The 15,807-nt window shown below is 42.1% G+C and overlaps 1 protein-coding gene across 1 annotated transcript in view; it reads right to left on the bottom strand.

The window, feature by feature from the left end:
* rtn4r (reticulon 4 receptor) overlaps positions 1–2,960 on the bottom strand; it is a 45,646-nt gene extending 42,686 nt beyond the window's left edge. The window contains exon 1 of the mRNA XM_071483677.1: positions 2,366–2,960. Coding sequence (XP_071339778.1) covers positions 2,366–2,387 — 22 coding nt within the window. The 5' untranslated portion in view covers positions 2,388–2,960. The remainder of the gene's footprint in view (positions 1–2,365) is intronic.
* Positions 2,961–15,807: the final 12,847 nt, after the last annotated feature.

A 15,807-nucleotide genomic window follows, 5' to 3' on the forward strand; every position in this document is an offset into this window, starting at 1 on the left:
TCCCCTTCGCTGCCTCTCCCTTCTCTCAGACCTCCCCGTGTACTCACAGAACACTACACCCACACACTCATTATCCCTCGCATCCCTCACTCTGTGCTTATATATACACACATCCATCCAAACACAAAGATGGATCAATTTCACATTCCCTTTCAGGATGCGGAAGATGCCATGTCTCATTGTCAGTTGATGGCGTGATGATTGATTCCATCTAATGCTTCTATGCAAATCAGATATTGTTCTCTTCTTTTGTGTGCCAACTTTTTTCTTTATGGCTTTATATTGTTCTAAACAATTATCTCGCCACCTCAGATGCTGCATCTTGTAACCTATTTTTGAAAATAGGGCAGGGGTTTTTGGCAGAGTACTGCCAAAAGAATAACAAAGTTAACTAATTGAAAAAATGCCCTCATTGTGTAGTGGTTTAAAACTCCCGAAGTGAAAGCTTTCAGTTCCACCATAATGGTTTTATCCATTCATTTGGGCTTTATTGGCTTTGCTTGGCAGTAGACAGGGAGCAACGGCACCCCCGAGCAACAGCTTTCCCACAGAGGCATTTGATCATATGCTGACTGGGTGGAAAAGAGTGTAAATTAAAGTCCCACCTCACTCTGACACTTTAAACACAAGACACGACAGGCCATATTTCCTCCGCCAAATCAGGAGCCTGAGAGATGGATACCAATTATAATTGCAGCAGGAAAAAAAAAGAAAATCAGACATAGGTGTGTGTCAGGAGCCTGGTGCTAAATCACACTAGCAGTTGGATGATGAAAACCTGCCTGTAGGGTCTGTGGGACCCAGAGCCATTCTGTGCCAATGAAGGGGTGTGCACTTGAATTTGCATCACCCTGTGACATATCAAACAGAATGCACAAGTAGATGTGCCTCTTTGCATTTCACAACCAGGAAAATCAAAGTTACTCTGTTGGCCCACAATAATCTGCAGCTTTCTTACCATAATCCTGCAGTTTTAGCCAAGTAATGAACAACGTGAGGAAGAGGGAGTGTGTACAGCATGTTGCATAAGGACTGTGTGTGTGTGTGTCTGTGTGTGTCTGTGTGAGTGTGTGTGTGTGTACATGATTTGTAACCTATTTGGGGCCTTTTCTGGTATAAAAACCAACCTTTTCGGGACCTGTGGTCCTCATTGGGACCAAGGCCTGATCCTAATGAGGCAGGTTAGAGATAAAGCGTGAATGGAGGTTAGGTTGGGGGGGGGGGGACCATAAATTGAAGTCAATGCAATGTCCTGAGAAGGATAGCTGCACAACCCTGAGTGTGTGCAGAATCCATGTGTGCAGGGGTGGGGTAGGGTGGAGATGAGGTTTTTCCGCCAGCTCTTGATGGAACAAATTGGATGATGCATACATGCACTTATCTAATCACGGTGCTGCCTATCAAGCATCAGACGCCATGTCAGTGTTATCCCCTCTGCACTGCATTAAACACACTGACACAGGCCTGCAGGAACACACGCAGTGACACGCCAGGTGCTTCCTTCCCCTCCTCCTCCTCCTCCCTGCCTCTCCCTGCGCACACAAAAGGCGCACACACGCAAACAGCCTCCTGGCAAGAAACGAAATCATTCTTAGCCCTTTTCCGGCGGGTATGGGAAGAGCGTCCGTGTCCTCATTAGAACAGCAAGTCCAAGTCAAGTCGGTGAAAGCACCCAGGCCCAGTTCCCCGTAACTTCGGCGGCACCCTGGCAGTGGGACGATGCCACCAAAAAAAAACCCAAGCACTTACAAGCCCAGGGGCTGGGGAGTAGATCGGTATTATTGGACCATCTGCAGACTTCATCAAACGCTCAGCCTCCAGCCTCCAGACGGGCCGAAGCGGATGCCCGGGTTAAGTTGCGATATCACGCAGAGCACATTGACCAGCACAAACACGCACACGGCCCCTCGCTCTCTCACACGCACACGCTCGCGCACTGGTGCACACAGGCAAACAACAAGAGAAAGAAAAGGTGGGGGGGGGGGCGCGCAAAACCTGCTCTGAATTATGACTCAATTAAGAGCCACTGAGTCAAGGTCGTTTACAGACACAATATCCAGAACTGATCCCGAGTCTGCTTGTTAGTCCGCTCCAGAAATCAAAGAATACTTTGTTACTGTGCAGATTAGATGAGGGTTTTTGCGGATGTTGGCAGACATCAGTACCAGTTTAACCAAATCCTGGAGGAGCCGGCAGAGTAACTCCAATTAGGACATGTGATTTATCTTTAGCTGTGTCTGTTCTCCACAGAGCAGCGACTCTGCCCGATGTGGATTTTATCAGTGCGCAGTAACCCAGCAGCATCCTCCTGTCTGCTCTATGAGAAAACTTTACAAAGGCGTCCTATTGTCTAATGTGTACTCACCATCAATAATAACGGTCTTCATGATTTTGATGGGGGTGAAATCCAGAAGCCGTGGGCTATAAATCCAAGTGGAATGAATCCCAGGGCGGGCGCAGACAGATAGGATATCCGCTGTTTATTGCAATTTACGGGTAATTGCAAATCCAGTGCACGGTGGGAGACGGACAGCCTAAAGCACCCAGGCACCCTTCAAACTTTAGCCGTAGGTCTTCCCGAGTGGGGAGCCACGTCTCCGGCTGCACCCGAGCTCAGTCATTTGGGCGAGGGACTCAAAAAAAAAAAAAAAATAGTCAGCAATAAACATCCAAATTGGGATCAAGAAGACTCGACACGCCAGACGACACCTCCCCAAAATATAGGACGCGCAAACGGCTCCGGAGAGGAGCTCAAAGTGTTAGCGCAGAAAGTGGAGAATCAGCGACACGGGCGAAAACCCACAATTTGATCCATCTTTTGAAATCGCAGCACATATCCGGTCCGATCACTTGCCCCCGCCGTATATTTCCCAAGTACACGGAGAAAAAGTGTGTGGTGGATGCGCACGGATGTCGGCCGCACTGGTGCGCGTCAGTGTGCGTTTGCCACTGGGAGGTGGAAAGGGAGGGCGGGGCAGCGAGGTGCGTTTGGCGGAAAGGGAGAGATAGAGAGGGAGAGAGTTCAGAGATGAATGTTTTATGGCTCTCTATCACGCTGCAAGAAATGTTCCTTTCAAATCTCAAAGTGGAATTTTCAAGGCGAAGCAAATTGTAGGCTGGTTATTTATTTGATCTGCTGCGTTTTCTGCCTGGTTTCACGACGGGCCACCTGCAGTTATTTATAGAAAATCCCTGACACAAACAAAAACATGCCGGGAAAAAAAACCACGTCATTTTACATAACTGATGGACTTGATTTGAAGAGTGAAACTGAGACGAAATGTTTGATCCAGACAGACATTTCTTGCAGCGCAGGGCTGCACTCTAATGAATGTTTGATGTGCAGTGGGGGGGGTGGGTAGGTGGTGGTGGTGTTGCTGGGTGGGTGGGTAGGAAGGTGACGTGAGGCGAATCTATTTGGATCGGACACTACCAGGCACGCACATGCATACGAAAGCACCCCCCCCCCCCCCAAGAAAAAAAAAAAAAAAGCCAGGCGGGGAGCCAGGCCTGCTGGTGGGACCCGCGCTTCCCCCCGGGGAATGGACACTTTGGCCACTCCGGTGTTGTAGGCGGGCTTGTGGAAAAACAAGCAGAAATAACAGAAATTGCAGATCTGCTTGGTAAACTGTGCAGACGGAATAACGCTCAAACCCTTACAGCAACCTGAGACGTGGGACTGTTGTTGTTAAAAATGTGCTCTTGATAGTTTGTTTTTTTTTCTTGGCATTGCCTCCCCATCATAATTTATTCCTGTCTTTAAATTGCCCTCAAAATAACTTTATATTTTGGCCTATTAATACTATAATAATACTATTATTACTGTTATTATTATTATTTAACACATGCTGATTTTTTGTTCTGTGTATTTTTTCTACATTAAAAATCTAAGTGCCTGCAGGCATAGTATGTCCTTGCAGAGATAATGGTTTCTTTTCTTTTTTTTTTTTTTAAGTGATCAGTATTGAGCAGCAAAGACACAATCAGTGCAACACTGACTGAACCGTGGACCAGTCCACAGTCGGCCTGGTCTGCAGCCGTGCTGGGCTTGCTGGGACCCAGGAGGACCGGATTGGTTTTATCTTTGGGTACCACACGCCCCCTACTGGTGCACATAGGAACAGATTTCCTGCACCATGGACAGAGACAGAGAGGCCTCATCTGAGGATGATGATTCCCTGCTCGCCCTAAGAGACAAGCAAGGAATCATGCTGTAGGTGATGTGGGTTTTCAAGCTCCAGCAGGAAATCTCTTGAATTCGCAGTGGAGACTATGTTGTATATATTCATTATATAAAGGAATCTGGAATATTTCTTGTACATTCAGAATGAAATTTAGGAAGGTTTCAGAATTTCCCTCCAAATCTTGAGCTGTTTAGCTGCTGAATAGTGACGCATACAGACAGCACATAGCTTGTGTGTATTTTGAGGCACACTGGCACAGGATCAATTGCTTGCATGAATTACAATGTAGTCTGTATGCAGAGACAGAAAGAAAGCCAAGAGATTACCATAGGGACCAGGTGAATGGAAACCACAGCCAGGTGGGTGGTGTAGCCGAGTGAAATGGAGGTATATATGTGCAGCGGGCTAATCCCAAGCTTACAACTACCACCAATATTGAATCACACCATCAGAATGTGTCAGTGAGCCGCTCGGCTAGTATTTGCTCACGGTGAAGACCCGGCAGGGCCAGATGGCCAGCGGAGACACGGTCCAAAGCCGCCGCAGCAACCCGCTGGGAACGAGGTCACCCCGAGAGAAAAAGGAAATGCTGTCACCTTTCACAGTTGTCTCGGCCTCTCCTGCTTTATCTGAATGCATCCATGAGGACAAACACATGTGTCGGCATAATCCTGTCATGCATGCCGCTTGTTTGTGTGTCCCGGAGTGCACTGTCACAGGCGAGGTAGCATTTCCTGTGCTGTATTTTAAAGAAGAGAAAAAATAATGATGAGCAGTTATCACCACTACGAACAAGGGTGGAGGGCAACAGACAGCATATTAGCCAGACTATTATTTTCACTGCAACCCACTGTATAGCCCAGCTTACACAGAATTACAGACTAAAGAAAATGCGTTCTGCAAAAATCCACTTCTGCAAACATGTTTATATTTGCTATGAAATTGCTTTTATTTTTTATTTTTCATTTTTCATTAAACGGACAAGGTCATGACTTGCATATAAAAAGGATCTTAATTTAGTCACTGTTTACAGTGTTGACATGATCACAAAAATTGGCCACAGCAAGGCATTCCCAGAGTATAACCCTGCCTACATATATCACCGGCTGGAGAAACACTCATTTGGCTCACTGGTTGAGATGTCTCGTCGTGCCAGGAAGTGAGGGGTGTACTGTAGCTGATTACTATACCTCCCCCAGCTCATTATACAACATGCCCACTCGCTCCTGAGTCCCCCGCTCATTCCATTATAGTATATCACAATGATATGTGCCACCAAGTGAAAAGGACACAGGTAAATTGCCATGGGAGCTTTGAGGCTGAAGGCCTTCCACAACGAGTGACTGTAAATTAACTAAGGGCAGATCATTGCCATGGGAAAAAAATTGGGATTGGGAATCTTTAATTCATGACAGTAATGAAATGAGTCAAGCTATTGAGTCTCAAAGGCAATGGATCCACAGGCCGAGGTTCTACTATCCTTTTCATCACAAGTCTGACGGATCAAAAGGAGAACAGGGGCATAAATGACTTCCTTTGGTAATGGGGAAGTTAGTTGTTCCACAGCCACAGGAGCTAGAGTAAGACCAGCGTTAATTACAGCATATGAATGAAAGCTGAGTTTAGATTATAGAATGACAAGGTTCATGTTAAGTAAATGTTTAAGGTCATGCAGGTTCCTTTGGGAACCTTCGGTCATATTCGTTTTTCCTCCTGAGCATTCCTTGTCTTTTCCATGGTCCTTAGAAATTTCTAGATATTCAAAAATAGTACAAAAGATGCAGATTTGGCTCCATAACACATTCTCTGCCAATGCTTGTCCATAACTGAACTAGAATAGTACATTTGTCACTCAGGGCAATTCGACTCATTTCACAACTTTCCACCCAAGCATGCAGCATGGGGTGAATCGGATAAAAAAAACACTTGAGTTTAATAAAAGGAACAAAAATAAAAAAAATCAAAATCAAAAATCAGTGTAAGGAAAAGGAGAGAAAATGTTAATCCTCCTCAAGATAGTTTGTGAAGTGTGATGTTAGGTAAAACCAGTTCAGAGCAATGTTGTTATTTTTTTACACTAATCGCTGGAATAAGAGTTATTTTTATTGGTATTGCAACTAGTAAAGAAATTGGTGGATTGTTCCTGTAGGTCACATTAAACAAACACACACACACACACACACACACACACACACACAAGTGGTATTTAAAATGCATCAGAAGATGCAAAAGCAACAAAGCGCATTTAAAGAACATCTTTGTACAGAGTAATTGCACCAGTGGGGAGTTATTTGAAATGAATAGAACTGAAATTAAGGGATGGTAGGTGCCGCACTGCACTGTGTGTAGTCCTTATAAAAACCTAAATGTAAAAAAAAGTTAAAGTGTTGATCATTCATTTTTATAGTTGATGATTTTGACAAAATACAGAAATTACCATACATCATTGTTTTTTCCCTCAGATAAAGAAATATTTCATAATGTTTGTCTTATATGCATGAACTATGCATTATATTATTATTATTTTTTCTTTTTTTGCCAAGAAATGCTCCACTGCAAAAAAAAACAAATAAATAAATAAAATCATGCAGTATGTTATCTCACACTCCTAATAACTCCTAATGATACTCTAATGATCCTAATTAAAAGAGGTAGTGCTGCATTAAAAAAAACTACCATCACAGGAGATGCATATACACTACAATTACACCATGTTTTACAGCTGAGAGTCCAAAAAGGTGTAATATGTCATTTTCTCCAGCAGGAAAGCATGTTTAAAAGTGTGTTTATTTGAAAATGATCATAAACAAAAAACAAAATAACATTAAGTGTCAAGGTGAAGGTTAAGAATGTTTTACAGCCTTTGTAGGACCCCAAACAGAACATTAGTTTTAAGACACAAAGAAGACTGGCAGCATTTTTAGCCTCCTGCCTTGTATATACGTACACATCAGAATTTACATATTTAATGGATGATGCAGAGAGTAATGGCACTTGTGAGGGAATACTTATGTCTGATTGGATTCAGCACATCAAGGGTAAATGAGGAACAAAAATTACCCAAGAGCAAAATGAAACAAAAAAATAAATAAATAAAATCACATCTGCAGCTGCTGCATGAGCTCAGAGAGGAAACAGCTGTCCAATGATACCACTCTAAAGCCATGTACACACTGAGTATGCTGCTGAATGTGTGTAAATACTAGTTTTTTCATGCCAATAGAGCATATTTAAACTTGAACTGGTATTGGGTTCAGCTATACAAATATGTTCATGAAAACAAGGTTAAAGCGAATGTAACACCTGGATATGGGATATTAGGGGCATGTGCTGAACGCCATCAGTGAAATTAGCTGTAATTAACTTCATTATTACAACTACCTCATTCTGTCTTTGTGTCTAGTTGTGCAGTGTTAAGTGAAACACTTTGGGAATATGGTAAATTTTCCGATCGTCACACTGATAAGGCAGCTTTGAACTGAAATCGCCCTTGAGGAGCAGAATCCAATCGGAGAGATGCATTCCCTCACAGGTGCCATTGCTCTCTGCACCATCCATTTCTTATTTTTATTTATTTATTTATTTTTTGTTTTTCCTCTCCTTTCTTCTCCAAAGTTGCAGGACAAAGAGTTCGCTCTGCTCTCCCTGCTCTTGCTCATTAGGCCTTGGAGTCAGATATTAATTCTGGCCCGGGTGAAAACCCTGTTGCCATTAAGATCCAGTGACAGCTCATTTTCCTTGGTGGCCTGCAGAAGACAATAGCAGTGATGGAATTGTTTTTTTCCAGTCTGTAACCTCATTAACTCATCGGAATAAAGACAATGTGGAGTTGTTTGCATTAAGATGTAATTATGCTGATTCACTCACTTTCTCCCTCTCTCACTCACTCTCTCTTCTCTTTCCATTTGCCATTTTAATTAGATTCTCCTCTACTCAAACACTGCCAATGTGGACTAGCTTTTGATTCATGAATTAAACTCCCACCCACCCATCACTATGGGTGGGTGGATCTGAGTGTCATATGTGAGAGGAAAAAGAAAGAGGGAGGGGAGAAGGTGGACGGTAATGTAGGGCCAGATGCAAACATGCCATACGTCTTCACTAGTCATGTATTACCTGGCTTGACAAGGCTACATTCCTTGAGACTGTCACTGGGTCGGAAAGGACAAGTGTGTGGAAATTTATTCGCCTGCAATTTCACATGCTTGGTGGCCTGACCTTGATTTTTTTTTTTTCTTTCTTTTCAAGTGAGAGCTAGAGTGGGGGGAAAAAAGGGAAAGATAGATAGACAGAGAGAAAGAGTGATGCTTGGATGAACACAGGCTTTGTGCATCTGTCTCATGTAGATTTGATTTGGTATTGTCTACTGGCTGATAGGGATACAGATAGCATATGTCAGCCAGGAATTCTTCCTGCTCCTTTCTCAGTCCTCAGCAGTGTAACCGTTCATTATGTCCCTATGAGAGGAGAATTTTCAAAACTTATGCAGGACAAAATCCTAACTTACTACACCACCAATTAATGTTATTTTAGGGAAATGAGCTTCATCTCAAACTTGAACTTATTACCTGAATCAAGATGATGATTTTACCCTTAGGTTTGCTTTTCTGCCTGCCAACAAGAAATCTCAAAAACCTATACTGGCAAACAAGTTAAGTTTTTGGAACAGGAGCATGTCATCAGATCTGTTATTGACATAGATCTATTAAAAAGCAGACCCAAACTCCAAAAGTAAAAATCTATTTAAAATTTAAGATCAAATTTGCAGTAGTAGAGTTAAAAATACTTCACCGTTGGCAGACATTCACTGTATCTGAGTGGCTTCTAATGTGTAAGTCATTACATAATGAGGAATATTTGTGTGCCTTATGAAAACCAGTTGGCAAGTACACACACTTTCACATTTTTATTAGATTAAAAAAGGCTTAAGGTCTGGCAGATTCCAGAGGACGCAGCATTCTTTACACCTATTGCAAAAGTGTTGGGAGGTTGGAAGGACACACTCCTGATTTTGTTCATCTTATCTTGCCTTAGGACTCAAAATATGACATTTTCCTTGAGGTTTCCAGAGGAGAGGAGGCCATTGGGTCAGTAAGACATCAAAGATTGTTCCCTTGGGAGCATGAATGTGCTCAACAAGTTGCATAGCAGTGGTGTACAAGATATTGAACGTGCAATTGAACAAGACTAATGGTGTGTCCCAAATCCAAGCTACATATTCATTCCAGGCAGGTTTTGAGTATGAAGTGTGTCCACACTGGAAAGGTGACAGAATGAGGTATACTGAAACATCGCAGTGTGAATACTAACAAAACTCGATTTGCGAGCGTGTTGTTGATGGATGTGATTCTCCCACAATGCAATGCATAAAAGAAACAGAGGAGCTGCTCAAAGCTGGGAAATCCTTGAAACGAATGATGAGACATCTCCAGAAAGATTTTGGAAAACACGTATTAAATCTTTATGTTTCAAAGATATTTTGTTTTTGATTTCTTGATTTTAATTGGACGTGGCATTTCAAAGTTTGATTGACGTCTAATGTGTGTTTGGCATCAGTTTCTATTAGTATAAAATAGTAAATCAAATTTTCTCCACACTAACTGCTAATTTTATACTTTTATGATTAGTAAATCTTGTATTATCAGTATGTAGAATGAATTTAGGACATAAGAGCCTACAGCCATGCCAGCTCCTCCTTGAGGCTGAAGGCACAGCAGTGCTTTAAATTAAGTGCTTGAATTTCATAGCAATCCATCGAATCGTTTTTGCGATATTTCAGTCTGGACCAAGGTGGCGGACTGACTTTTAAAAAACGGAAATACTGGCCTGATGGTGGCTCTTGAAAAATGAAGATGTCTTGGTCTTGACGACTAAGCTCTTGACTGACATACATGCAATGTAATCATCCTCAGGGCCACTTTTGTAGCAGGGTGATAATTAAACACCAGCTTGTAAGGGCTTTTTTCACAGCTTCATTTTGCACATATCTCTTTCTGCTATTCTCTGAGCACTTTGTCGTTTGAAAGCCTCTCTTAAATTCCACATTATTTATTCATAAAGGACAAGGGTTTATTGGTTTTTATTTTAGAGTGTGTGGTCACTGCATTTTAAAAAACAGGCAACTCAACCTTCCAAGACTTGTCTCCTATGAGGTCTGCTTTGTGTAACTGCCATACATCCCAACAATTTGTCCCCACTTGCCCTGAATAAAACAACCCACAACAATGGAGTCTTACATAAAGGGGACACATTGCACTCCCTTGGATACTGAGTCGATGCAGGTCAGATTAAAAATCTACAAGGTGAGCTGAGAAGCACCAGCTGAGACACTACTCCCTCAGCTCCTTATTTCTTAAATCCATCTCATTCCAGATTATTTAGGGGTCTAATTCCATCGCCCGAGTACATAAAGCCGATTACACACCGTCTTTCAATGGAATTAGGTAATTTAGCTCACGTTATTCAGTGTAATCTCCACCACCAACCTCACTTCAGCCGCTCCCTCACTTTGCTTGATCTTTTTCCTTTACGATCAAATTTAAAACCTGAAACTTGACAGTTTGGGGACATGCCTGGAGTGAGTAAATTGAGACACAGTAGCTAATTCTCAGTCACACTCACAAAGTGGAAAACAGTTAAAACTCAACGGCGGCCTCACTCTGTTCCACCTATCAAATTATTCAGGGAGTCTAAGCTTTACCATCAAATTCCAGGCTGTTTTTTCGGAGCTTGTGTTGTTCACAAGCTGAGTGAAGGCAGATCTCATTGTAGTTCTGAATCAGATTGGATTATGAGCTTAGTCTATTTTTTTCCCTGTTCTCTCATTGTATTAGGCTCAGGGAAATCATCACAAGGAGTGCAATGATGCAGTGCTTTTTCCCAGCACAATCAGATTTGTTGTATTCCTCATGACAATTATCATCTGAAGTCATCCCTTCTCAGTAAATGTTACATGATATGCCACAAAGTTATTTCAGAGGGCTTTATCAATTGATGAACCTTAAAACCACTGGAGTTCAATATTAAAATTCAAATGCAGTCCCGAGCCTCAGTTACTGAGTTTATGATGTGAAATCATATAATGAGATCTTCTTACTCCCCCAGATGTATCGATGGTATCGTACGATGACACCAGTAATGTGTGGCATACATGTACTGTGCAGCGACAGGGCCAGGCTGATACAGTCTGATGGAATGTCCACGTTTGAATCCGAATGTGGTCTTCTGTTAAATCTTTCAGAATAATGTGGTTTCCGGTGAGATATTGAGATTCTGTGTGAACGTATAATCAATCTTACATAGAATCTAAATCTCTTCTCTAAGCTTACAAAAGACGATAAGACACGAGCATCAAGATTTGCAGCCTCATGGCCACTGAAAACATGACCCTTGCACAATGATTAACCATGAATAAAAAAAAAAAAAAACAAAAACAAAAAAAACATGCTATATATCTCAGATTGTCCGTAATCTGCCAGTCTGGCTTGCACAACAACTATTCATTTCCTTTAGAAATATTCTCTGCCTACCAGAAAGAAAGAGACTCTAAAAGCCTCTTAGCAGAACACATAAATATACATCGTTTTCCTAGAAATACTGTGTAAATCTTCCTTATCCATTTCACAGGTACTCTGCCCAAATGAAATACAGATGAGGCAGTCCATTTGATTTAAGGAACTTACCCATGTGCAAGGGGCTTCAAAGTAGCCCTGAGCAGGAAGTGAAAGAAGAAGCTGTGTAGCCTTGAGCCTGGCAGTATGCATCTGCTTACTTTGCCTATGAAAATAATGGAGAAAAAAAATCACACGGGGTCCAACCTTAGGTTTTTCTACTTTGATACCCGAGAAACAGGATGATGCTAAATCCAAGGCCTTCTTTCAAATTCAGCTTTGGTTTAAAGTAGAAGCTTACTGATGCTGGTGACTCTAGTTTGCATTTCACAACAGGCAGCACTAATGTCTTTCCCAGTGGGTATAAGCATCTAACCAAAGACTCATATAGCAATCATATTAAAACCAATACACAATCCACTCTAAGTGAAATAATGACTTCTACCCATGCTAGCATGATCTCTAAAGGAGAAACGGTACTCCATCATCTGAACACAAGGCCCTTATGAGCTTAGTGCTTAATGCAGAAATTAATGAACAATGGATTGAATCCATTACATTACTCATAACAGGCACCAGGGGAGCATGTATGGACAGACTTGTGCCAATTAAACACACACGCACACATAAAAAAAAAGAACAAAAAAAGAAAAAGACAAAACAAGTTACTTTTTTGGTCATCCAGTAGTGTATTTCCTCCTATACATATCCAAAACATATGATGATATCCAGACATGTGATTGACAGCTCACGTGTCAGCGTGTGATACGTGCCCGGCAGCCACAGATTTGACTCTTGAACCTGCCATCTGAGAGCCAGGCACCACACACGAGTGGACCATTTGTTAGAATAATTGCAGCTCTGTTGGCCATCCCTCGTAGCATCTTGGACTGAGTGGGTATTATTCATCAGTGGCAAGATTTAAGTTTTGAAGAAACAGGACATTAGTATGTGTGAAAATCAAGCAAAACAAACCCTGAGGGGCATTGCTTACTTAAAGCACAAGACTGCTTGAAATGATGGTACTGATCATTTGTTGCATTAATCAAAAAACATGACGCCTGATCACAGAGGGCTTCAATTCTGTTCGTGTACGTATGGAATAGTGCTCATTGATTGTTGAGCAATGTGAGGTTAATGGTTTGCAAAGCTTGTGGCTGTAGGGTTTCAGTGGTTTGAAGGGGGAAACATCTTATGAGTAACGCCCCTCCTTAATTTAGCATGTGTTACCCTGTGATGCTCCTCTGTGGTACACAGACCTGTCCTGGAAGCCCCCCTGTTGGGAATGTGCAGAACTGCATGGACGTGAACTAATGCATCATTGGTTGTTTGATGTTTGCTGAGTAGAAATTAAATAAATTTTGCTGCCAAGTAGATTTGGAGTGATCATAGATGTCATGGGATGATGCGAGGTAAGGTGGTATTAAACTTGGCATAATGAGCTCTTACATCTGATCTGGGCAGCCACCTCCACACAGTCCCATGGCAAACAGCTCTCACTTTGTCTCTCTGCAAGCCACTGGCCTCAGGCTACCAGCTATCTCTGCGAAAGGTCAGCAGGAACCCTCTAGGCTCATAAAGACAGGCCCATTAACACATCCACACTTGGAAACCGGCATTATTTATTCAGGATCCCTCCTTAGGACGAGAATGGGGATGTGGGAGGAGGCAGGGAGGATGTAGGAAGAGATGAAGGAGATCAATGGAAATGTGGAGTTTAATTACCGTCAGCTCGGCAGGCCATCTTCACAGGACTAAATCCTTGGCAGGGGCTGGTGGAAACAGACTGGCAATACCCAGGGCCTGTATTTGTGTTTCTGACAAGTTTCACCATTCGCAGTGGTGTTGTATTAAACAGAACTTAGATCGAGAGGAGAGCAGTCTTTCTTGACAAGGCCAACACACTTTATGCTGAATAATGAAAGAAGTGTTTTCGTCAAAAGCTCTTAATTGGCTTAAAGGAGAAAAGCATTTGCGTGGGGTTTGAAAAAACCTCCCTTCTTGTCAGGATGTAATTGAGCGTCCTCTGTAGATAACTTTCCAGTCATGATGCACTTACAGCATCACTAAACACTAACGTGTTCGCCCGGCTCAAGGATAAACACTTAGTTTCACACCAAGTGAAGGAAACGTGATTAAGTCCCTATATCTACACATCAAGCGATAAACATCATTAAATGGAAACTGCCCCGTCTAATTTGTTGTGATGTGCCTGTGATGTCATGATTGGATGTGGTCCGCTAAATGAGAGAGAGGCAATTCCAGCTGGTTTGGAAAAAAACACTTTGATTAATCATGCCATGTTGTTGACTGCAATTAAGCTGTGATAATGAAACAGGTTATTTCAGGCGTGATTCACACCGGCTGAACAAAGAAATGCAAGGCCTTAAATGTGTCCATACATAAAATCTGACATGACACTGTGATGCTTTAGTGGCAACCCTTTTGCACACAAAACAAAAAACGGACTCACACAGCATGGCGATGTGTCACAGCGTGTCATTGCATCTTTTCATATGAGGGATGTTTTGGTACATTTTAGATGATGTCCCATGATTGCATACGTTTTTCTTTTATGTAAAATAATGGGTTTACTTGATATTCATGTAAGCAGAATTTTCCTGTGATACTATGCAAAACGGCAGGTTACATCCCCTTTGAACACATGGAGGAATCACATCTCCATCGGGTTGTTAGGGCTGGTGCGCAGTGGTGTAAGTTTTGTTAGCTATTTCCATGACATCAAAGAAGTAACTATGTTAACACATGTCGAGATTTTTGCAGGTATGTCTGCAGCATCTTGGATGTCTGTACACAGGGTTTCACAGAAAATTACATTCGCTGTGGACCATATTTTTGCCACTGCTTTTAATGAGTGCAGCACAAGCCCACAGCTTGTTTAGGTGGAATTTGTTTCTCTTTAACTGCAGCATTTTTTCTTGTATTAGATTGTGATGAATGAATGCACATTTTTTAATTTGTACTACTTGGGAGACTACAAAAGACACTGCAGATGGATCATGTTACTTTGCTCATCAATTAACCTCCGCAAAGTACAGTGTCTTTAATATTTAAATAAAGTTTAGAACAAAATCTAAAAGTACAAAATCTGGAAAATAAATTTGCTGAAACTATTTGCAACTGTAAACCAGCTATAATTATAAGCAAGTCAGATAAATGTGAATATATTATATATGTATTAACCATATTTTTTCAGGGTTATTTCACTGAGAGGCCACCTCTCATTCGCAGGAAGGCCCTGAAAACCTTCACAGAGTTACACACAGTCACACCTGAAAGCTGCCAAGTATAATCGCAGTCTGACCTGGTGGAGCTCCACGGAAGCATTAGGGGTTTAAGAGCCTTGCTCAAGGGCACCACAGTGGTGTTGATGAGGGTAAATGCTGCTTTTTTCACTTTTCCCATCCAGATTTAATCCCACCCGTCCGAAGATCGAACCTGCGACCTTCCATTATCAGTTACAAACTTGCTCCTTTAGGCCGCCATTGCCGCCCTTGCATTAAAGTTGCACCTCTGGAATGGTTAATGCTTCACCTAACTTGAACTCCTGGTGTAGGAACTGCTGTGAAATTCATCTTGCTCTACTGCAGATGAGTGGTCTCACTCCACAAGGAAACACACTGGACTCCTCTCTGTACCTTTGCTCATGATAAACAGCCTCAACCATGACCTGATGGCAGAAAACATGAAATTGAGGATGTAGGCAGGAGAGCAGGTGCTCTCGCCTTTGACCGCTACCCACAGTGTATTGAGCGCACACAACGCAGGCGGTGGTCAATACACTCAGACCCAATTACAGGCTCCTTCCTGAACACAAAATGGGTGTAATGTCATTGCCTTCTCAGAAGCATTTCATATAACTGACACACATGCAATGTGTAAGTGCATATGTGCACATGTCCATCCATACATTACTTATTAATTTTATTTAGTCAGGTAGGTTATCTGATAACAGTCTGTTTTACAGTAACTGTTGCCACTTTCCCATCATT

This window comes from Trachinotus anak, unplaced genomic scaffold (genome assembly GCF_046630095.1).
Source record: "Trachinotus anak isolate AG129_WGS33_773 ecotype Australia unplaced genomic scaffold, CSIRO_AGI_Tana_v1 ptg000008l, whole genome shotgun sequence".
Classification (NCBI taxonomy): Eukaryota; Metazoa; Chordata; class Actinopteri; order Carangiformes; family Carangidae; genus Trachinotus; species Trachinotus anak.